Source organism: Thamnophis elegans, chromosome 11 (assembly GCF_009769535.1).
Source record: "Thamnophis elegans isolate rThaEle1 chromosome 11, rThaEle1.pri, whole genome shotgun sequence".
Lineage (NCBI taxonomy): Eukaryota > Metazoa > Chordata > Lepidosauria > Squamata > Colubridae > Thamnophis > Thamnophis elegans.
In genome coordinates, this window is record NC_045551.1 from 18,207,911 (window position 1) to 18,230,806 (window position 22,896).

Consider the following 22,896-nt stretch of genomic DNA (forward strand, 5'->3'; position numbering starts at 1 on the left):
AATTAGAACGCCAAGCCGAATTATGATTTCGTTATATTTATGACAATAAAGATAATACTTATGATTACTATATTTTTCTGTGTATTTCTCTATCTAAAAGTAAACATAACTAGGCTGTTACATTTGCAATGGAGATTGTAGAAAAACAAAAATAAAGATAGTTTTGTTGTGATTACTTTATTTTAATATTTTAGGCAACTAGCATATTACTACCCCATAAAGTATTAAGGATCTCAGTCCCATTCTCCATTAAAGTTACAGTGAAGCAGTGGAGTAGTCAAAAAATGTACCTGATGAATTTTATGTTCTGTGATTTCTTAAAGAGCATTGTGCTAGGCTGTTCTTACTGTTGACATTTTTCACTTGGCATTTGACTGTTTACTGATTGCACTAAGCCATTTTTTATTTCATGATTTATTTCATCAATTTAATAACAATTGATAAGATATGTGTATATTAAACCACAAATTAAACAACATTTATAATTATTGTGTGCAATGTGTAAACCAGCGATGGGTTCCTACTGGTTTGGACTGGTTGAACTGAACTGATAGTTATATGGCGGCCTGGGTCGTTGGAACTGGCAGCAACCCAGGCCTGCCACACCCCCGAACTGGTTCCCCAGTCTCTTCTATCATCGCTGGGATGTTTCTGCGCATGTGCAGAACAATTTTCAGTCAACTGCACATGTGCAGCAAAACGCAGCATGCATGCACACAAGCAAAGCAAGCAGCGTGCGCACAAAATGCCCTCTCAACAAACCGGTAGTAAACCGGTTAGGAACCCATCACTGGTGTAAACCTATATTTATACTATCTTTACCACTGAAATGTTTTCCATTCTTTTACTTGCAAATCTATGACATATACATATAGCTATTTGAGATATGTTTGAATATTAGTAGTTCAGGTTGGTAGTTGGGCTGTTGGTTTGAGCTCTGAGCTTTGCAATTTGGTTCTGAGACATTGTCTGATTGTTGATTGGCTGATTGTTGATGCTCTTTGGTTTTAAGTACTGTCTGCGTGATGTAAATTAGTGTTGTTAGTTAATGGATTGTTTCAATCCTGTTTTTCCATCAGCAAGTCAATAAACAGATATTTTGACATCAATCCGTTCTACCAATCGCTGACAATGAAGGAACTGCATCAACCACAATCCCAAAAATAGTATTCAAACTGAACAAACAGGCATCCATCATTATGCCACAATAAAATCATAACTCATCAGCTCACAAGAAATCAGAAGTTTTGTCGTTGCTGCTGCTGTTTTTCTGGTTTTCAAAATAAACCAGTTGCTCCTCCTGCTTCTTTGAGTCAGTTCTTTTAAATAGTGAATAATTCATGATTCAGAAAATTAAGAAAGATCTGGAAAATTGGGGGAAACTACAAATATCATTAATGGGAAGAATTCCCATCATTAAAATGAATATATTACCAAAAATTGTATTTTTATTTCAAGTGGTACCGATTAGCCCAAGGAAAAACTTTTTTATAGATTTAAAAAAATTAATTGCACATTTTATTTGGTCAGGGAAAAAACCATGAGTTAAATTAAAATTGCTACAGGACAGTAGAGAAAGAGGAGGATTTGGGAGCTTTATTATCAAGCAATGGCTCTCATCTGGATAAGGGACTGGATCAATCTAAAAAACCAGAAGATTACAGACAATAGAAGGTTACAATTTGGAACTGAGTTGGCATGCCTTCATCTGATATGCGAAAGACAAAATTCATAGCTATTTCCAAAAACATTTAATTAGAAAAGCTCTACTACAAACTTGGTTAAAAATAAAAACAAAACACTACAACAAAATCCCAATCTGGCTATTCACCATGGAAGCTCTGATATACCTGAACGTATTGGACATAAACAAGATAATAAGGTATAAAGATACATTAGACAACCAAGAAAGACTGAAAACAAGGCAAGAATTGAAAGATGAGGGAATAGATATAGGCTGGTGGCCCTATTTACAAATATAGACAAGGTATAAAAAAGACAGGGAAAGGGATGGATTCTATAAGGAGCCGCAAGAGTTTGATAAAATTCTACAGGAAACCGAAGAAAAATTGATTAAAAATATATCACTATTTATTAAAATTCAAAATGGAAGAAGAAAATATGAAAGAAACTATGATAAAATGGGCGATAAATTTTGGGTATAGTATAGAATTGGCGGAATGGGAAAATTTTGGGAAATAAATTACAAATTAACAATGGCAATGACATATAGAGAAATCATATACAAGATGTTCTACAGATGGCACCTTCCACCAGCGAGAATTGCAAAGATTTTCCCGGAGTATTCACCTATCTGTTGGAAATACAACCAACAACATGGAACATACTACCATATGTGGTGGACGTGCACATCTGGAAAAAAATAAAATATTGGCTAGAGGAGATTACTAAAGACCAAATTGCACTAAAACTTGAATTATTTTTGTTAGGAATTATAAAAGTAATTATGAAAAAAGATATTAGGTACTTAATTCTACACATAATTACGGCAGCAAGAATTACATTCGCTCAAAACTGGAAAAATAATTATACACCAACAGAAGAAAATGTAATAAAAAAATATTGGAATGTGCAGAGACGGATAAGCTCACAAAAGAACTAAAAGAGAAAGAATAATCGGAATACCACTCCGTATGGTATTCAATACATTTTTCACATTTGTATCAGCTAAAAAGCATTACATGTACTGGTTTTTATCTAAGAACTCTTGAAGTTTTCTTTTAAAAGAACTGTAGAAAATTAAACCCTACCTGTTTTTATTTCATCACAATCTGGTAGTGATACAGATACTGCCTGTATTATGAGTGCCCTCAGGAAAAGAATTTGCAAGCCACTTCTACCAATCAAATCAAACAAGGAGAAGAGACATTTTCTTCCCTTTTACCTCTGACTATTCAAATGTTTTTAAAGTGTCTTATTACCTTATGCCTAGCATTTGGATGAGTTTCCCCTGAAAGTTTAAAATGAAGAATTATAAAATACAGTCTCAAAGAAGCCCCCGGAAATTTATGAATAGACATTTATAGCTGCATATATTCCTTATGTCACCCAAAATATTTAAAACATTATACATTAAAAAAAAAATGGTTTCAAGCTGTTAGGCAACATATGTGCTTTCTGGAAGATCAAGTATTTGAAAGCTGCTTCACATAAAAGAAGCCCCATGTAGAAAAAGACCACAGCAGAGTCAGAGCAAGTTTCCCACATCAACAAATCAGTTTATCATAGTTTCTAAGAAGGAGGCAAATAAGGCACAGTAAGTTTGGTTTTTTTTTGGAAATTCCTTCCCGCTTTAACAGAAATACAGATGAAGGAAGATAACACAGATCTTAGAATGGGGTTGTTCTTATTGCAGATGAGAGCCATTAAATTCTATTTTTAGACAACAAAAGAAATAATCATCTGTTTCAGTGCAAAAAATGGTAACTAATAATATCAGTGAACATAATGCATAATTATATGCTAAAAATATTAAGAATGAAAGAAACAGAAATGGCTAGATATTTCAGAATGCACAGACATGAGCTTACAGGAATTAAAATACTTAGTTACAGACAATCCTGGAAATTATTTTCATCAAGTCACAAAGGGTTGGAAGGAATTGAACAACTATTACTATAAATTCCATTTTTACAAAATATAAAACATATCAATAAAAAACTTTAAAAAATAAGGGAGAATAGTTTTAAGAACTACTGAAGCATCAGAAAATTTACAAGTTTTTTATATATATTAAATTTCATTAGTTAATAATTATGTGCACCATAATTCCTGACTGAAAATATTTGAGACAATTAGGTTGGTACTTTTAAATTACGGATAACATGAGGCTTTGGGAACTGAACTTTTAACCACAGTTGCTGAAAATTGGTGGTATAATTTTATGTTGGTTTGAATGAAAAACATTAAAAAATGTTTTTTAATGCTTTAACACAGACTTAACAACCAGCCTAAAGAACACATGCCTTCCTACTTTGCATTATCCTCCCATATTATTGCATAGGGTCCCCAACCCTCAGGCCACAGACCAGTACTGGTATGTGGATCAAATGGTATTATTTCCATTTTATTTACTGTGGTGTATTTCTCTTGGGTTTGTTCAACATTCCATGGACGAGAAGTTAACCGGGAGCTGAGAGACGTCACCTAAAGCCACACCAATACCGCACATGCGCAAAATATCGTGATATCGGGGCGCTCTTTTCTCTGTTCACTGGTACTTTCTCATGTTTAACAGTGCTTGGTGTACGTGTATATTGTGTTTGCTTAAATTTAACCCACAAATTAGTAAAAATGAGTACGAAACAGACGTTGTTAGAAAGTTTCCTAGGGAAAAAGAAAAGGCCTAGTGAAGAGACAGAAGAAGAGCCTTCAACATCAAAGAAACATAAAACTTTTAACAGACAATACCATGAGTCCTATTGAAATATGGATTTATCGGGACAGGTGATTCCTACACACCAACCCCACTCTGCATAGTTTGCGGCGACCAGCTCTCTAATGAGGCAATGAAACCTTCAAAACTGCTTCGCCACTTGAACGCCAAGCATCCTGGATTAAAAGACAAGCCTCTGGAGTATTTTGAAAGAAAAAAAACGGGAACACGAAGGACAGAAGAAATTTATGTGGGCCACCACATCAATAAAGGAGAATGCACTGAGAGCATCATATTTGGTGGCTAACCGTATTGCTAAGGCTAAAAAGCCATTCACTATCAGTGAAGAATTGATCTTGCCCTCCACTAAAGACATTTGCTGTGAACTTCTAGGAGAGGCTGCTGTGGAAAAGATAGCACATGTGCCTTTGTCGGCTAGCACTGTGACTAGGCGCATTGAGGAAATAGCCGAAGACATTGAGACACAATTGTTGGAGAGGATTAATACATCACCATGGTACGCACTCCAGGTTGACGAATCTACAGATATCGACAACAAGGCAATACTACTTGTTTATGTGCGATATCTATATCAGGAGGATGTGCATGAGGATTTCTTATGTGCACTATCTTTGCCAACCAACACCACAGGAACAGAACTGTTCAAGTCACTGGATGGTTATATATCAGGATAACTAAAATGGTCCTTTTGTGTCGGCATACGTACAGATGGAGCTGCTGCCATGACCGGACGACTGTCTGATTTAACTGCTCGGATTAAGGAGGTTGCACCTGAGAGTGAATCTACGCATTGTATCATTCACAGGGAAATGCTGGCAAGCTGAAAAATGTCACCGGAATTTAACAGCGTATTGATTGATGTCATTAAAGTTATTAACCACATCAAAGCACATGCCCTTAACTCGAGCCTGTTTGAGCAGCTTTGTGAGGAGATGGATGCAGAGCACAGATGCCTTCTCTTATACACAGAAATAAGATGGTTATCCAGAGGAAAATCGCTAACCAGAGTATTTGAATTACAAGAGCCATTGCAAAGATTTCTCTCAGAAAAGAAGTCACCGCTGGCAGCACATTTCAGTGACAAGGTATGGGTCGCAAAACTGGCTTACCTGTGTGACATATTCAGTCTGCTCAATGAACTCAATCTGTCCCTTCAGAGGAAAATGACAACTGTTTTCAAGTTGGCAGACAAAGTAGCTGCATTTAAAGCCAAACTGGAGTTGTGGGGATGGCGGGTGAACAGAGGCATTTTGGACATGTTTCAGACATTAGCAGGGATTTTAGGTGAGACTGAGCCTGAGCATTCATTCTGCCAGTTGGTGCACAATCACCTGTCTTTGCTTTTAAAAGAGTTCGAGCGCTACTTCCCAACCACAAAAGACCCACGAACTGGTAAAGAATGGATCCGCAACCCATTTGTCAACAAACCAGGCGAATCTAGCATGTCTGTGCAAGAAGATCAACTGCTGGAGATTACAAATGATGGCGGCCTTAAAACTACGTTCGAGACAATAACTCTGCCGGTGTTCTGGATTAAAGTCATGGTGGAATACCCTGAGATTGCCACCACAGCACTTAAATCCCTATTGCCATTTCCGACATCCTATCTGTGTGAAGCGGGGTTTTCTGCAGTGACAGCAACCAAAACAAAACAACGGAATAAACTGGACATAAGCAACACACTTCGGGTGTCATTGTCTCCTATTACCCCCAGATGGAACTGTCTCGTTGCAAAGAAACAAGCTCAGGGTTCTCATTGATTTAGCATTCTAGTGAGTTAAAATGTTAAATCACTTTATATTCATTTTTTGGTGTAACTGTATTTTATTTTGAAGGCATGTTTAAATACAATTAAATTAAAATTATTAAATCAAAACAATCTAAAATAGAAACAATCAACGCCCACCCCCTCAGCAGGCCGCAGTAAAATTATCAAACGTTGACCGGTCCATGGGGATAAAAAGGTTGGGGACCACTGCCCCACACCATCTTAAATTGAAATTTCAAATTTGATTTTTCTACATAAATTATATAGTGTTAAGCACTCCTCTTTAATATAATCAAATATATTGCATGATAATAAGTTCTATTCAGTAGAAACTGTACTTGACTGTATTGACAATATTGTAATATATCAGACATACAATGACCCAGATATATTTCATTTTAAACCATTTTTAGATTTTTATAAGGTATACAAATAATGAACAAATAAAATAGTTGATGACTGTGTTATTGGTTTGGTTTGGTTTGGTTTGGTTTATTGGATTTATATGCAACCCTTCTCCCAAGGACTCAGGGCGGCGTACAACATTAAAAAAACACATATTTCAAAAGTTTAAAAAAATTAGATAGAATATCCAAAAAACAAACCCAATTAAGATTCACAATAACATTTTTTAAAAATTTGATTAAAATTAACAATAATCAATAATTTATTTTGTTTTGTTCAGGCCAGGCTGAACATTTTAGGGCACGTCGGAAGGACCGGAGGTCGGGGATTATACAAAGCTCCGGAGGCAGCTCATTCCAGAGGGAAGGCGCTCTCACAGAGAAGGCTCTCTCCCTGGGGGTTGCTAGTCAACACTGTCTGGCCGACGGCACCCTGAAGAGGCCAACTCTGTGGGATCGCACTGGACAGTGGGAGGCTACTGGTGGCAGGTATCCTGGGCCTAAGCCATGGAGCGCTTTAAAGGTCATAATTAGTACCTTGAATCGCACCCGGAAGACAACCGGCAACCAGTGCAGGCTGCCTAAAAGGGGTGCAACATGGGAGCACCTAGGTGCCCCCATGATAACACACGAAGCCACATTCTGAACCAGTTGAAGCCTCTGGGTGCTCTTCAAGGGCAGCCCCATGTAGAAAGCATTACAGTAGTCCAGGCGAGAAAGGACGAGGGCATGACTGACTGTGCACAGAGCATCCTGATCCAGGAAGGGGCGCAACTGACGTACCAGGTGAACCTGGTAAAAGGCTCCCTTGGTCATGCCGTCAGGTGTTCTTCTAAACTAAGCTGCGTATCCAGGAGGACTCCCAGATTGCGGGCCCTCTCTGAGAGGCTAAAATTTCTCCCCTTATCATCAAAGATGGAACAAGATGCACAAATTAGGATGATGGAAACCACAGTCATTCAGACTTGGAGGGATTGAGTTTGAACCTGTTCCTCCCCATCCAGATCCGCACAGCCTCCAGGCATCAGGAGAAAACATCGAGGGCATCGTTTGGGTCGTTTGGGGTAGAGATGAAAAGTTGGGTATCATCAGCATATACCCCAAAACCATGGATGATCTCACCCAGTGGTTTCATATATATGTTGAACAGGAGGGGTGAGAGAACCGACCTCTGGGGCACCTCACAAGTGACACACCTCGGGGTCGATCCCTGCCCTCCAGTCAACACAAACTGCGACCAATCTGACAGGTAGGAGGAGAATCACCGTAAAATGGTGCCCCCCACTCCCAACCCCCTGAGTCATCGCAGTAGGATACCATGGTCGATGGTATCAAAAGCTGCCGAGAGGTCTAATAGGACCAGGACAGAGGAGCAGCCCCTGTCCCGGGCCTGCCAGAGATCATCGACCAATGCAACCAATGCTGTCTCCGTGCTGTATCCGGGCCTGAAACCCAACTGAAACAGATCCAGGTAGACAGCTTCATCCAGCTACAAAGCAAAGGTTGGAGACCGGATGATAGTTGGCTAAAGAAGCTGGGTCCAGGGAAGGCTTCTTAAGGAGGGGCCTCACCACCGCCTCCTTCAAGGTGGTGGGAAAGAACCCCTCTCTCAACGAAGCATTGGTAATCACCTGGAGCCAGCCTCGTGTCACCTCCCGGAAGCCAAGACTAACCCAGAGGGACACGGGTCCAGCACACAAGTGGCAGCACTGAGTCTCCCCATAATCCTGTCCATGCCCTCAGGGGTCACAGGGTCAAACTCATTCCAGATGGTCTCCACAAGATTCATCCCCGTCGACTCGCCCAAATCTACCCAGTTAGAGTCCAAGCCTGTCCGGATCTGAGTGATTTTATCCTGCAGATACTGAACAAATTCTTCAGCCCTATTCTGCAAGGGGCCTTTCCCAGTTCCTTGGTTAAGTAAGGAGCTGGTCACCCTAAACAGGACAGCTGGGCAGTTATCCCATGTGGATGTGATAAGAGTGGAAAAATGTTGCCGTTTTGCCGCTTTTATCGCCACTAAGTAGGATTTAATATGAATTCTTACTAGTGTTCGATCAGATTCGGACCGGCTGGCCCTCCAACCACTCTCTAGGCATTTTTTCTGGCGTTTCATCTCCCAGAGCTCCTCCATAAACCAGGGAGCTACCCGGGATCGACACGGGGTCAGAGGCCGCAAAGGCACAAAATGATCCAAAGCCCCAGTGGCCGCCCTATCCTGGCTTCCACTAGGGCTTCGGTTGAGTTGTGAGCAAGGGATTCAGGAAAAGTCCCAAGCTCCATCAGGAACCTTTCAGGGTCTATCAGGCACCTGGGGTGGAACCATCTAGTCGATTCCGCCTCCCTGCAGTGAGGGGTAGCAGTATGGAAGTCAAGCCTGATGAGGAAATGATCCGACCATGACAAGGGTTGGATAGAAATATCCCCTAAATCTAGATCACTCATCTACTGCCAAGAGACAAAAATCAGGTTGAGTGTGTGTCCCCCATTATGGGTGGGGTCTTGAATTAACTGAGTTAGGTCCATAGCCGTCATGGAAGCCATGAACTCCCGAGCTGACTCGGATGTCTCGCCAATGGAAGGCAGATTGAAATCCCCCAGGATCATAAGCCTGGGGAAATCAACCGCCAATCCAGCTAGCACATCCAGCAGCTCTGGCAGGGCTGATGAAACATAGTAGGGAGACAGGATGTAACTAAAAGGCCCACCTGAACTCTAAGGCCCCATTTCACAAAAAGGGACTCACACCCGCCTATCTGAGACATCATGACCTCCTGAGGTCCGAGACTTTCCCTAATAACCACCTCCACACACCCTGCCCCTCTCCTGGGCTCTCGGCTGGTGAAACGCCTGGAAGCCTGGTGGGCATAATTCACTAAGGGGAACACCACCACCCCCTCATGGCCCAACCAGGTCTCCATAATGCACTCCAGGTCCGCTCTACCATTTTGTATGAGGTCATAAATGAGGGGAGCCTTATGTACCACAGACCTGGCATTAAGCGACACCAGCTGGAGGCCAGGGTCCTATAATCCTGAGCACCCAGGGGTGTGGGAAGGGTGATGAGGGTTGGAACGTGCGATCGCTCTTAAACAGTGAACCCGCGTCCCCCAAACATAATTTGCCCTCGGCCCCTACTATATCTGCCTCTCCCACAAACAGTACAGATGGTGACCCCCCCCCAATGGAATGGCTTAATGTCTCCCCTGGAATCCCAACCCTTCCCAGCACTCCCGACCTGCACACATTAGTTAGCTCTGGCCTGTGCCCTGGCAGACTCCCCCCCCCAAGCCTGTTTGAGCCATCCGAATCAACCCCCCCACCCCCATGTCTCTTCTTCGCATGCCACCTCTCAGGATCCCAAGATCCATCATTAAGGAAGCATCTTGATAGGCAAGAAGGCCATCCCCGGGAAAGGGGGAGTTCCCAAATGAAATAAAGTTCTGTCGCAGTATAACATAGAGGAGAGTGTGGCATCAACCAAATGGGATGACGGAGAGATGGAACGAGGAGATGACATGTCCACGGGGGGGGGGAGCCGACAGTGTTCAAGGGGGGTAGCGGGAAGCTTATGTCCATCATAACAATGGTTGGTATTAAGGACAATATGTAAGAGTAAGGGCCAGATGTCAAAAATGCAGCATATGATGAATTGCGAGGTGATGAAGTGGCTAGTAATGGCGGTGATGAGGACAGCAGTGGCAGTAGCAGCTGCTCCAACTTCAACAACTCCAGCAGCTAGGCTCCGTCCACATCAGCTGCACTCCTATCCATCACCAGGGCCACACTCCGTTAACCCAGTCCATATTGTCACAAAAGCACTGTTGCCTCTAAGGGGCGCGGCTGCACGGCCGTGCGTGTGGCAAGAAAACACCACACAGCTGTTTCTAACTGCCGCGCAGTGATTTCTGTCACAGGCTCCGGAAGCTGAGGGGCCTCAGAAAATCTAGGGTTAGCACAGGCGCGGGGATGGTGACGGGAGCTTACATGGCACAGCCGGCGCCATGTAGGACCTCCTAGGCACCGGCTGCACCACTCATTACTGTCAGTCGCCCCGTGTTCAGCAAAGCAAATGCAGGGAAGTCCTTTGCAGGTGGCTGGAACAGGCCGCCCACAAAGGACCTCCCCAGACTTATTTTGATGAGCACGGAGCGACTGACGGTAGTTTGCGCTGGCCGCGGCTGCTCAAACTAGCATCAGTCGCTCCGTGTTCAGCAAAGCAAGCCCAGGGAGGTCCTTTATGGGCGGCCAATCCTAGACGCTTGCGCCTGGCTCTGCGGCTGAAGTGAACCTACAAAGCCCCTGCTGCCACCAGAATATCTGCTACCGCCTCCTCCTCCTCCAACAGCACTGCCAGATTTGCCGCCCGATGCTGCGGCTGAGGTGAAGCCGCCAAAGCTCCCGTCAGCACCCCCACCCGTGGCAGTGGTGCCTCTCCCTCCATGCAGAGCACCTGAGCTGGCCCCCGCATTATCCCTCCCCCTTCATCCTCTGCCATGCTTTTGAGGAGCCATGAGGCCACAGGAGCTAGTAGGAAGGTGGCGGAGGGGGCGGGAGCAGGAAAAAAAGGCTTCATGGCTTCTCAAAAGCACGGTGGAGGTGGAGGCAGTGGCAGTGGCAGGGGTAACCCGGAGCCCAGCTGAGGTGCTCTGAGTGGAGGGGGAGGCACCGCCGCCACTGCCATGGGTGGGGGCATCAGTGGGAGCTTTGGCGGCTTCACCTCAGCTGCAGCTCTGGGCAGCAAATGTGGTGGTGCTGTTGGAGGAGGAGCAGGAGGCAGCAACAGTTATTCTAGTGGCGGTGGGGGCTCATTGGCATCTTCAGCGGCAGCCCTGTCCCCTGTGAAAAATCCCGAAGATGGAGCAGATCCACACAGATGATGTCACCGCAACATGACTGGAGGAGGAACTCTAGGAATTGAAGTCCACAAGTCTTAAAGCTGCCAGGTTTGAAGACCCCTGGGGGTTTTTTTCCTAAAGGGTTATGGGTGCAAGGATCTTGTAACTTGACAGCTTTAAGACTTGCATGCTTCAAATGCCAGAGTTTCTGAGCCAACATGACTGGAGGAGGAATTCTGGGAGTTGAAGTCCACAAGTCTTAAAGCTGTCAGGTTTGAAGACCCCTGGGTTTTTTTTCCTAAAGGGTTGGGGTGCAAGGATCTTGTAACTTGACAACTTTAAGACTTGCATGCTTCAAATGCCAGACTTTCTGAGCCAACATTTTGGTTGCTAAGCAGGAGTGTTGTTAAGTGATACTGATATTATATAACACTTTTAATTAAGTGGGTACCTTGAATAAACATAACTTTGAGTTTCAAATAATACTGATTTTGTTGTTGTCTTAGGTGACATCTGTGAAAAAAATTCAGGTGCGCAGGCATGAAAATATGCCGCTCAACCACTATACTTTTCTGCTCACACTGAAAAAAAAATTAGAGGGAACATTGCACAAGAGTAGGGGCCAAATGGTCAAATGACACAGTACGGTGGCCCAGGCAATGGTGGTGATACTGGAGGGGGCCAGAATGAAGGACCCCCCCCCCCAACCACACCCATGCCAACTACCGAAGTCATCTTCTGCTGGCATCAATATCCATGCCAGCTGCCTCAGCCACTCCCCTCTGATCCAATTTATCAAGTCCATAAGCAATTATAATCACAGATGTACAATAAGGGGCAATCCAATAATTCCAATCAATTCCAGGAATTGAATAATGTCAGAAGAGAAGTCTTAAAGCCTTACATTAATAGTTTCTCTCCAAATGAAAACTGTTTATTTAAATATAATTATTAACTTGTTCTATTTAAATGCAAAATGAAGAATCAAATAATTACCATGACAATAAAGATTTAACTAAATACAAGATGCAAACCATAGAATTTTGCAACAAACATCCAATCCTATTTTCAGTTCTTTTTTTTTTTTTTGCTATGCATTCATATATGATAGTATAGAGTGTATTTCAACATCCTTACCTTTTCAACAGCTTTTCTTTTTGTATCGAAATCCATCCAGTCATTTTCATTTTCCAACATGTCTATAAAGGCCCATCGAATACCTTCAATCAGCTCTGCCATCTGAAGGAAACATTATCTCCTTGAAAAAGATGCTATTTTCAATCCAATACCATGAGGGGAAGAAATCTACATGGAACAAACATGTTTCTGTGCAAATTGCAAGCATGGATCCACTTGTGCCTTTAGTTATACAATAGTATTTGCATTATTTTGCTCAACACATTCCCAGACAATAATATGGATAAATTGAACATTCTTCAAGAACAAAAACTAGTTTAGAGTAATAGGTCTGTATGACCTTCAGAGACCCTAATACACTTTAGTTTTCTCTATTTTTGTCCTATGGCCCATTTTTAGTATCCTAAAGGTGTTTTGTGTTCCCATAAGTTTTTACCAGTGGTGGGATTCAAATAATTTAACAACTGGTTCTCTGCCCTAAAGACTGGCTGGGTAGGTGTGTCTGGGGAAGAGGAGCGGAGGGGAGGAGGGAGATGACAGCGGGGTCCTTGGTGTTCCCTGAGTTTGGTGGTTTTCTTGCAGACATTTCATGACCCAGCTAGGTATCTCACACCGATGACAATAAAACATCTGCAAGCAAACCATCGAGACCACAGGACATTTATTTCTTCATTTATTAAATTTATATGTCTCCTGCCTCGTGGTCATCACAAACTCCTCATCAGGACCTTCCACAATGACCGGCCTCAGAATTACATCTCCACAATCTCAAATTTTATTTATTGTGTATAGAATATTTTTAATGGTTTTATTTTAATTTATTGTGTATAGAATATTTTAATAGTTTTATTTTAATTTATTATGTATAGAATATTTTAATGATTTTATTTTAATTTATTGTGTGTAGAATATCTTTTTTAAAAATTATTTTTAGGAAATTTTTATTTATGTATTGTTTATAGAATATGTTTATTACAAGAAATGTTATTCCTTTTTGCAAATGTTTTATTTGTGATGCAATATGTTGCTTTTAAGTTCTTCAGGTTGGTGTATGGTTTATGTGTCTCAAGGTGGCTGCTTTTCTATGGGCAGGCCAGGTTGGTGCAAAACAACTTTGCCAGATTTTGTGTGCTTCTGTGTGATACCTGGTTGTTTAGATAATTGTGAGGTGGTTGCTGGTTCTGTGAGCTTCCTGGCACTGTCCTTTATAATTTCCCACAATGCTTTGATGGTTTTTATTCCAGTGGCTTTCTCTTTCCTGTTCTTAGGTTTAGGGAAAAAACCTAGTTTCATCTGCAGTCTTTTGGGGGGAAATTGTTATTTTTTGGTGTTTTCCTGGCACTGTCATAGTTTGTGTGTGGGGGGGTGTAATGTCCCACAGTTATCTACACATTAATAATGATCAAGTACTAATAATATTTCCTTATACATTTTAGTGACCTTTCCTTATATAATTGGTGTTTTCTTTCATACTTTTAGATTTCTAATTGCTGTTTCTGTTAGTTAGCAATTGATAAAATAAATCCCATGTGAAAAAGTATTCGAAGCCTTCTTGATTTTAATTGTCAATTTATTCATTCCTGCACATTCTAATATTTATTCATTTTCATATCTTTGTTTTTCCACTGTTGTGCAAACACAATTCCAGCAGCTGTTAACATGTGTAAAATTAAATATGTATTGTATTCCCTTTGAAATACAAGTAGTAAGTAGTAAGCTACTTATCTTCTGTAAGTAGCTCTTATTGTTTTGTGTACTTATTTTAATCTTATTTAAGTAGTAAGTGCACAAAATAATAAATTTCCTTTTTTATATCTTCTTTTTGTAGATCATTCATTGGGGCAAAGAATTCAGTGACATTATCTTGGTCACTCCCATCCCATCCAGTCACATGACTGCCAAGCCACTCCCACCCGGTCACATGGCTGACAACCACTCCCACAAATCAGGCCACACCTTCAGAAGAGGTTCCAAAATTTTTTGAAACTTACCACTGGTTCACAGAGATATTGAGTCTAAATTTGGTGTCTTAGCTTTGACTCTTTTGTTTTTGCTATATATTAATAAATTTTTGTTATATTACGTATATTTATAAAATTCAAGAATGTCCATTAGAAGTAGTATGCTCTCTTTCAGTGTTCAATAGGCCCTAGAACAATATTTTCATTGCTAATACATATAATGCATATAAATGGTCTATTTGTGATGGACATGGTGGAACAAAGCAATATAATTGGTACCAAACTCTAGCATGTATACTGAGTGGAAACAACATTATAATTTCCTCAGAATCCTATCTTGAAATGTCTGCATTCCCTTATCTACAGTGATACAAAACTCAGGCTTTGTGGAATAAAATGCAGCAAAATTGGTACAATACTATGTTAAATGTAGCAGTTAGTAGTTAAGACAGCTATTTTTATCTAACTCAATTCAAAGACAGAAAAACAGTTATTCATTTCTACCCAGCTGGTCCTAAGTAAACTATAATATCTATTTAACCTTAAAGAATTCATATGGATGTGATTTGTTCCTGAAGCTGGGACTCTTCATTTTCCACAATAGATAATATTAATTCCCTAATGTTGTATAATTGCTCTGAACTCTTCTACTATTATTTACTGAGTTGAAACAATCAAACAAATATAAAACAAAATAAAACCTACCATTTCTCTCTTATCTTCTTGGAAATGTAGTTTTACAAATATTTTGCCAACAACATATGGGAGAGCACTTTCTACGAAGTTTACACATTTATCCCATCGAGGCACTAAAGATGCTGTTCCCTGGATTACCTGTGTGAGTTAAGATTGATATATTATGGTAAGTTCCAGTATAGCCTTTTCTGTAGCTGTGCAGAGCAACCCTACCCTCCTTGTCTTCTTAAAGGCCATTAAGATCTGGCTTTCCTCCATAAGCATTGGACCAGGGTGGCAGGTAAGCCCAGCATTTGTGTTTTTGTGATGGAAGCATTACAGTACTTGGTAATATGTAAGACTTCTTTATTTTCTGTGTTCCATTAATTGTTAGCCATTGAGAGTGATTTTAGATAATATAGTTGGGCATATAAAATGTTCAAATAACAAAAAAAAAAACCTCTAAAGATTCCTTTAAAAAAATTGTTGTCAGGTTCCAAATCCCAATGAGATAGGAAAGATTAGAAGTTCAATACACATTGACCTCTAGAAAAGCTTTTGGTTCAGGTGGGCTAGATCGAATTACAGTAGTTCATGAAATATGGGTATGAAATGCTCTTATTGATCTTATAGGCATGGATAACATGGATATTGATTTCTCATACTTACCCTTGAAAATTCTAGCCATCTATATTGAAAACGTCGACTGAGATTGAATATTCTTGAATAAACCATTCTCCATACCAGATAGTTGGCAATAGTCCTGTAAAACATACAAATGAAGACCAGTTAGATCCATGTGTTTCAATGTACAGGCAATACTAGAAATATCCATAAGTATTTTTTTAAGTTATTCACTGCAATATCAACTTACTTAGAATTAAATGAAAAAAGTATGAACTGACAAAAACATATTACAGTAGAATGAAGAGACTGCATCATAATTGCCACAATGTAAATGTCAGGACATTTTCTTTTTGAATATCCTGAATTGGGATTTAGGTCTAACAGTTCTGTGGGTCTAACAATTCTGTGGGTCTAACAATTCTGTGGGGTGGGTTGAGACAAGAAAGTCACTGGTGTAGTCACCCAGCCCCCCTTTTAATAACTTTTATAGTATTCATTAGTATAGTTTTAATTAATAAATCATAATTAAAAATTGTCACTAAAAAAAATAAATAAGCATCTTGAATGTTTTAGCTGTTACAGCTTCAGAAAGGCATATAAATCAATTTCTTAATGGCATGTTCCATACTGCAGCCAAATACATAATTCCAAGGAATATAGTAAAAATATTGTTTATTGGAAAGGATGTTGCTCTGCTCTTCCCGTGTAACCTGCAATATTCTGGACAGTTAATAGCTGAATCAATGTAATCACAAGATCAATATAAACCTTAAAAATGAATTTGATAAAACAGAAATATAGTGTCTCTGCTGTATGTATCTAATGCTACAACATCTGCAGCATCTTGGGTGTCATACTATGAATAATGATATAACAAATCACTTTAAGGCTAAATTATTTAAACTATATAAAGGATGCTAAGTAATTAAACATTGCAAATAAACAAACATCTTTAAAAGCTTAGTCTGAAAGAATAGAATACTTTTAGACATATTTTGATCTTTGACTTCTTCATAAATCTTCATAAATGGCTTAGATGAGGAAATAGAAGGGGAACCCATCAAATTTGCAGATATCACTAAGCTGGCAGGAATAGTCAATACCCTAGAAGACAAGGTCAGGATCCAAAAAGACCTTGACAGACTTGAACAATGGGCCCTATCCAACAAAATGAAATTTAATGTGGAGAAAAGCAAGGTTTTCCTGGGCAGGAAAAACCAAAGGTACAAGTACAAATTAGGCAAAACCTGGTTCAAAAACAGTAAGTGTGAGAGGAACCTTGGAGTCTTAGTAGACAATAATCACTGAGTCAGCAATATGCGGCAGCAGCCAGAAAAGCTAATACAATCCTTGGTTGTATAAACAGAGGCATAGAACCAAAATCATGTGAAGTATTAGTACTGCTTTATGAAGCCTTAGTAAGACCACACCAGGAATACTGCATCCAGTTTTGGTCATTACATTACAAAAAAGATGTTGAGACTTTGGAAACAGTGCAAAGAAGAGTAACAAAGATGATTAAAGATCTGGAGACTAAAATATATGAAGAACAGTTGCAGGATTTGGGTTTGGCTAGTCTAGAGGAAAAGAAGGACTCGGGAGGACATGATAGTAGTATTCTAGTATTTAAGAGGTTGCCACAAAGAGGAGGGGGTCAATTTATTTTCCAAAGCACCAGAAGGCAGAACAAAAAGCAATGGATGAAAACCAGGAGTGGGTTTCAAATTTTTTTACTGCCGGTTCTGTGGGCGTGGCTAGGTGGGTGGGGATGTAATTGAGTGGGCGTAACCAAACTTGACGTCACTCATGCACACACACACTCAGTCACATGCCCTCCCACTTAGCCATGCCCACAGAACCGCAAAAAATTCTGTTTTGCCAACTGGGAGCCTGGCAAAGAAGCCTCGCTTTCCCTGCCGCTTGCAACTCTTGGAGGAAGGAGGCAGGTAACCGAGCCCTGGGCGGCATTTCTGCCTCCTTCCTCCCACTTCAGGGACAGCCAGCCTCTCCTGCCGCTGCACCCTTCACTCACCTTCCAACTGGAGGTTCTGTCGGTGGGGCACCTCCCATTTTGCCTCCCTTGAGACTGGGTGCAGTGGAACCTACAGTGAGGATGCATCCATGTCTACTATTACTATTACCAGCACCAGCAACAGTGGGGTAGTGGCAGCGGCGGCTTGTCTCTACTTCTGTGGGCATGGCTGCTCTCTGCTCCCCATGCTTTGCAACCTGGCTGGAGATAACTGCCGCTGAAGTGTTGCTTTGCTTGCTGCAGCCTGGACACCAGGTAGGTGGGAGTAGCACTGTCCGAGTTTGGGGAAAGGTGGCCGGGGGCCAGGCTGCCACAGCCAATCCTCTGCTGATCCCTAAAGAAGAGGATGTGGCAGATGATTTGCTCATACAACCAATTATCTGCCACTGCTTCTTCTTTAGGGGTCAGCAGAGGCTCGGCTATGGTGGTCCAGCCCTGGCTGCCTTCCCCCAAACCCAGACAGCACTACTCCCACCGTCCTCCCTGGTGTCCAAGCACGGGGAGCAGAAACAACCATGCTCATAGCTTCTCTCGCCAGGAGAGGATGAAGAGATTAAGATACAATGCAGTAAAGCAATGTATTAGGACATCTATACTTTACTTTTATGAAATACCATATATCATGACTTTTAATGTAATGTTACAATGCAAAGATATTTGTGAAAGGAATCCTATTTTTATGAGACAGCAGAAGTTCATGCCATTGTCACTGCTCTTAACCCAAGAGCCTGAGCCCATGGAGGCTCCAACTTCTCCCATGGGAAGTTTAACCCTGATCCCAATCCAAGGCCCCAAAGCCATCAAGGCCCCCCCAATGGCTTGAGAGGTAGAGAGGCACTTGGCTCTTGGAGGAAGGAGGAAGTGTCGCTTCCCTTATCACCCGCCACCACCCGCTCGCTCACTGCTTTCCCAGGAAGGGCCTTGAGAGGCTTTGCTGAGCCATCCCAGAGCTGCATGGAGGCTTCCCCACTGGGAAACCCGACCTGCCGCTCCCACGAGAGGTTCAGCCTCACTCGCTGGGCAGCATTTTGGGGAGCATTGCAGCTCAGCCTTGTCTCAGCTGGCTCCCTTCTGAAGTTAGGAAGCTGGCGCTTTGCTCCCAATGCCACAGAAGCCCAGGCTGGGGCACTTTGTGCAGGTTTCATGGCAGGAAGACCCACGGTGCCCATTCTTTCAAGTGGGGGGCCCGTCAAGCAGGGCCCAAACTGGCCATAGGGCAGGCAGGGGGCCTCCAACCACCTCCCACCACAGGGAGCTGCCACATCCTGTTGCAGCCTCAACCTCCGCCTCCATGCCGCTTCCAGGCCCTCACAACTGCCACACCACACCACTGACCCGGGGGTGCTCCCAGTTCTTCTGGGTGGCCACACTTTTTTGCCCCATTGCCGGCTGCAGTTGGGCCTTTGGTGGCCCTGCTTTCTCCTTTTTTCCCTTTTTTTAAATAAATATTTTTATTGCACATTTTTCCATACATGTCTCTATCACATGATTAACAGATCTGTGACATTATCTATACAACTGGAATCAATATTCAATACATTGTATACTCTATTTCCAAATGTTCTAACCCTATGTACATTTCCATTTCTTGTTTCTCCCATACCATACAGTATTCCAAATCATCCTTTCCCTTTAACTCTAATGTGAGTTTGTCCATTTCTGCACAATCATATATTTTTTGGATTACTAATCCCTCTAGTGGAATACTATCATTCTTCCAATATTGCGCAAAAGCAATCCTTGCCACCGTTATTATTTGTAACATCAGGTACTTTAAGTTTCTATTGTACTTTGTCTTAGTTATCCCTAGGAGAAACATTTCCAGTTTGAATTCAATTTGACATTTAGTTAACCCCTGCATCCAATTCTGTATTTTCAACCAATATCTTTTTGCTTCGGGGCATGACCTCCATGAATGAAAGAAGATACCTTGTCCCTATTTGCATTTCCAGCATTTTGGGTTTAAATTTTGGTACATCTTGGCCAGTCTCACTGGTGCTAGATGCCAACAGTAAAACATCTTGTATTGATTTTCCTTATAGGACACAGATTTCGTAATTGTATAATTTTTGTTCCAAATTGTTTTCCAGTCTTCTAATTCTAAGTCCAAAATTTTTGGTCCAGGCAATCATTGATTCATTTACAACTTCCTCTGCCCTGTCAAATTTTAGTAAATAATTATAAATTTTGGTTATTAATTTTCCCTCTGGGTCTACCAACAGTTTTATCTAATTGTTGTGACTGAATATCGAATCCACATTCCTCAGCATCCTTTTTATATCTTGATTGTAACTGTAAATATGGCCACCAGTCAATACATATTCCTTGTTCTTTTAGGTCCTGATTGTTTTTGAGTTTCCCTTGGCAATCTAAAATTTCATTATACCTGTACATTTTACCTATATTTAATGTGTTGGAATAAATCATAGCCTCCATAGTGGATAACCACCCATGGATCTTCATATAGTGTTTTCTCCTTATGTCTTCCAAAGTTTGTATCAATGCATCCCTTATTTTATATCTGTACAAATACATATGTGCTTTGTTTCCCTTATCCCACAGAAAGGCGTTCCACCCCTTTTGTAAATCATGCCTTTCTGTTCTCACCCCCTTTCTTCGCTCGTTCAAAGACGACAGTCAGACAGACTTAAAAGGAAATAACTTTATCAGTCCTGGCTCTCGCTGGCTGCAAGCCCAAAATAAACATAAATAAAGTCTCTGGCAAGAAGATAACAGAATGCAAAAACAAATAGCTCTCACGGCAAAACCAGGTGTACAGAAAGAAAGCAAATCACTTATCCAAGTGCCTTTCACAAACAAACCATGACCGATGAACGATGAACGATGAACAAATGATGAACGTTGACTTCTGCAACCAGGGTGTGGCACCATCAGTCCTTTTATCTCCAGAAGACCACACTAACGAGCCCCAGCTGCATTGTTATTCCTGCATCCCGACTCAACTCACAGCAAACTTCTGTGAGTCACAACACCTTTCCAATGTTAGAATTCTTCTATTTTTTAGATTTATCCACTCTCTAATCCATACTAATATCACAGTCTTGTAATAGAGTTCTCATGCCAGGAGTCCAAAGCCACCTCTACCTCTACTATCTTGGAGTGAAACTAGTTTTATCCATGCTTTTCTACCTGACCAGACAAATTTTGTAATTATTTTGTTTAAGTCTGTAAAGAACCTCTTGTCCAATTTTATAAGGATTGTTTGGAATAGATGAAGTAATTTGGGTAAGAAATTCCTTTTAATAGTCACTATTCTTCCTAATAGAGATAATTGTAGCATTCCCCACCTTTCCAAATCCTTCTTTATTTGTTGGAATAATTTTATATAATTGTCATCTTTTATCGAGGATAAAAGATGGCGTTAACCAAATTCCTAAATATTTAATCTTCTTGCTAATTTGTAGTCCCATTTCCTCCTCTAAATCTTTTTTCTGTTTCATTGTTAAATTTTTCACTAACATTTTCTTTATTAATTTTAAGGCCCGATACTTCTCCATATTTTTCTATTTCTTATAATAAGATGCCAGTTTCCAATGGCTTGTCGATAAAAAATACCAAATTGTCGGGAAGGCCTGAACTTTATACTCTTCCTTTTTGATCCTTGTTCCTTTTATTTTTGGGTTTGCTCTAATTCTGATTAATATTATTTCTAACATCAGGATAAGGAGTAGAGGTGACAGTGGACACCCTTGATGTATTCCTTTCATAATTTGGAAAAACTTCCTATTCTCATGTTGAAGATTCTTTATTGGTGTATATGTCAGATTCTCACTACCCAGCACCAGTTCAGAGGTTCCTTCTCCCCCGCCAGTAGACAGAGAGAGAGGGGGAGGAAGGGTGGGAGGGAAAGAGAGAGATACAAGAGACACAGAGAGAAGAAGAGAAAGAGAGAGAGAGAAGAGGAACAGAGAGGAGGGAAAGAGAGAGAGAGAGAAGAAAGAGTGGGGAGGGAAAGTGAGACAAGAGACACAGAGAAGGGGGAAGGAAAGAGAGAAACAAGACAGGAGAGAGAGGGGGGAGGGAGGGAGAGAGAGATGAGAGAGGGGGAGAGATGAGAAACAGAGAGAGGGAGAAAGAAAGAGAAAGAGATGAGAGAGAAATGATAGAAATGAGAGAAAAAGAGATGAGAGAGAGGGAGAAAGAGAGATGAGAGCGAGAGAGTGGGAGAGGGGGAGAGGGAGAAAAGAGAGACACACAGAGAGATACCTGTTTAAAAGAAAATAGAAAAATGGCTTTTTGAGTGTTTAAGGTTGCAGACCACTGGGTTAGGCAAACACCATGGTCATTAAGTGAACCTTGTGATCATTAAGCAAACACTGTGGTTATTAAACAAGTCAATTTCCTTCAATGGACATTTTTAACTGGAAACCAGAAAGAATTGTTGGAAACTGGCAAAAAAACATAGAAAAACTATGTCACATGACTGTGGGATGTTATAACTGGTTATGTGTGTGTGTGTGTCTGTAGCTGTATGGCATCTGGTTTCCTTTCACCCTTTGGGAGATTGCAAAAGGTCCAGATGGGGGAATCCTCATAGGGGGAACTAGGATCATGACCACCTAGCCACACCCATTGTCAGCTTCTGCATTGCTGTTGCTTCAGCTGCCATGAAACGGGAAGGGGGGGCGTGTATTTGGGAGGGGTTAATTGATGTGCTGGAGGAATGTTCTAGGATGTCCCAGTCGTTGGGACTGCGCATGCGTATGTGTTTCCCGCCTGCATCAACGGCCTACACATTCCATCGTTGGCCTGTCTTTTTGAAGTTATCTCACACCTGACATTTGAAGGACTTATGATTGGACTGGGGCTTTGATCCTAAGGGGGGGGGCACGGGCTATTCTATATATCAAATGCTTTCGCGCCAAATTAAGCAGATCTTGCTTTGCTACTGCTCGCTTACCATTTATAATTAGTAAAAGTACTTTGATTTCCAACAATGGAGTCTCTTAGTCTTCTTTCCTAATTATGGAATGGAGTGGTGCTTGACAAGAAGCAAGATCTCAAAAAGAAACCCTT

General features: G+C 41.2%; 1 protein-coding gene across 1 annotated transcript in view; it reads right to left on the reverse strand.

The window, feature by feature from the left end:
- The window catches only part of PHEX (phosphate regulating endopeptidase homolog X-linked), a 202,176-nt gene that overhangs the window by 99,522 nt on the left and 79,758 nt on the right, over nt 1-22,896 (reverse strand). The window contains exons 10-12 of the mRNA XM_032226114.1: nt 15,870-15,963; nt 15,231-15,359; nt 12,565-12,666 (exon numbers count right to left, since the gene is read on the reverse strand). Of these exons, the coding sequence (XP_032082005.1) occupies nt 12,565-12,666; nt 15,231-15,359; nt 15,870-15,963 (325 nt within the window). The remainder of the gene's footprint in view (nt 1-12,564; nt 12,667-15,230; nt 15,360-15,869; nt 15,964-22,896) is intronic.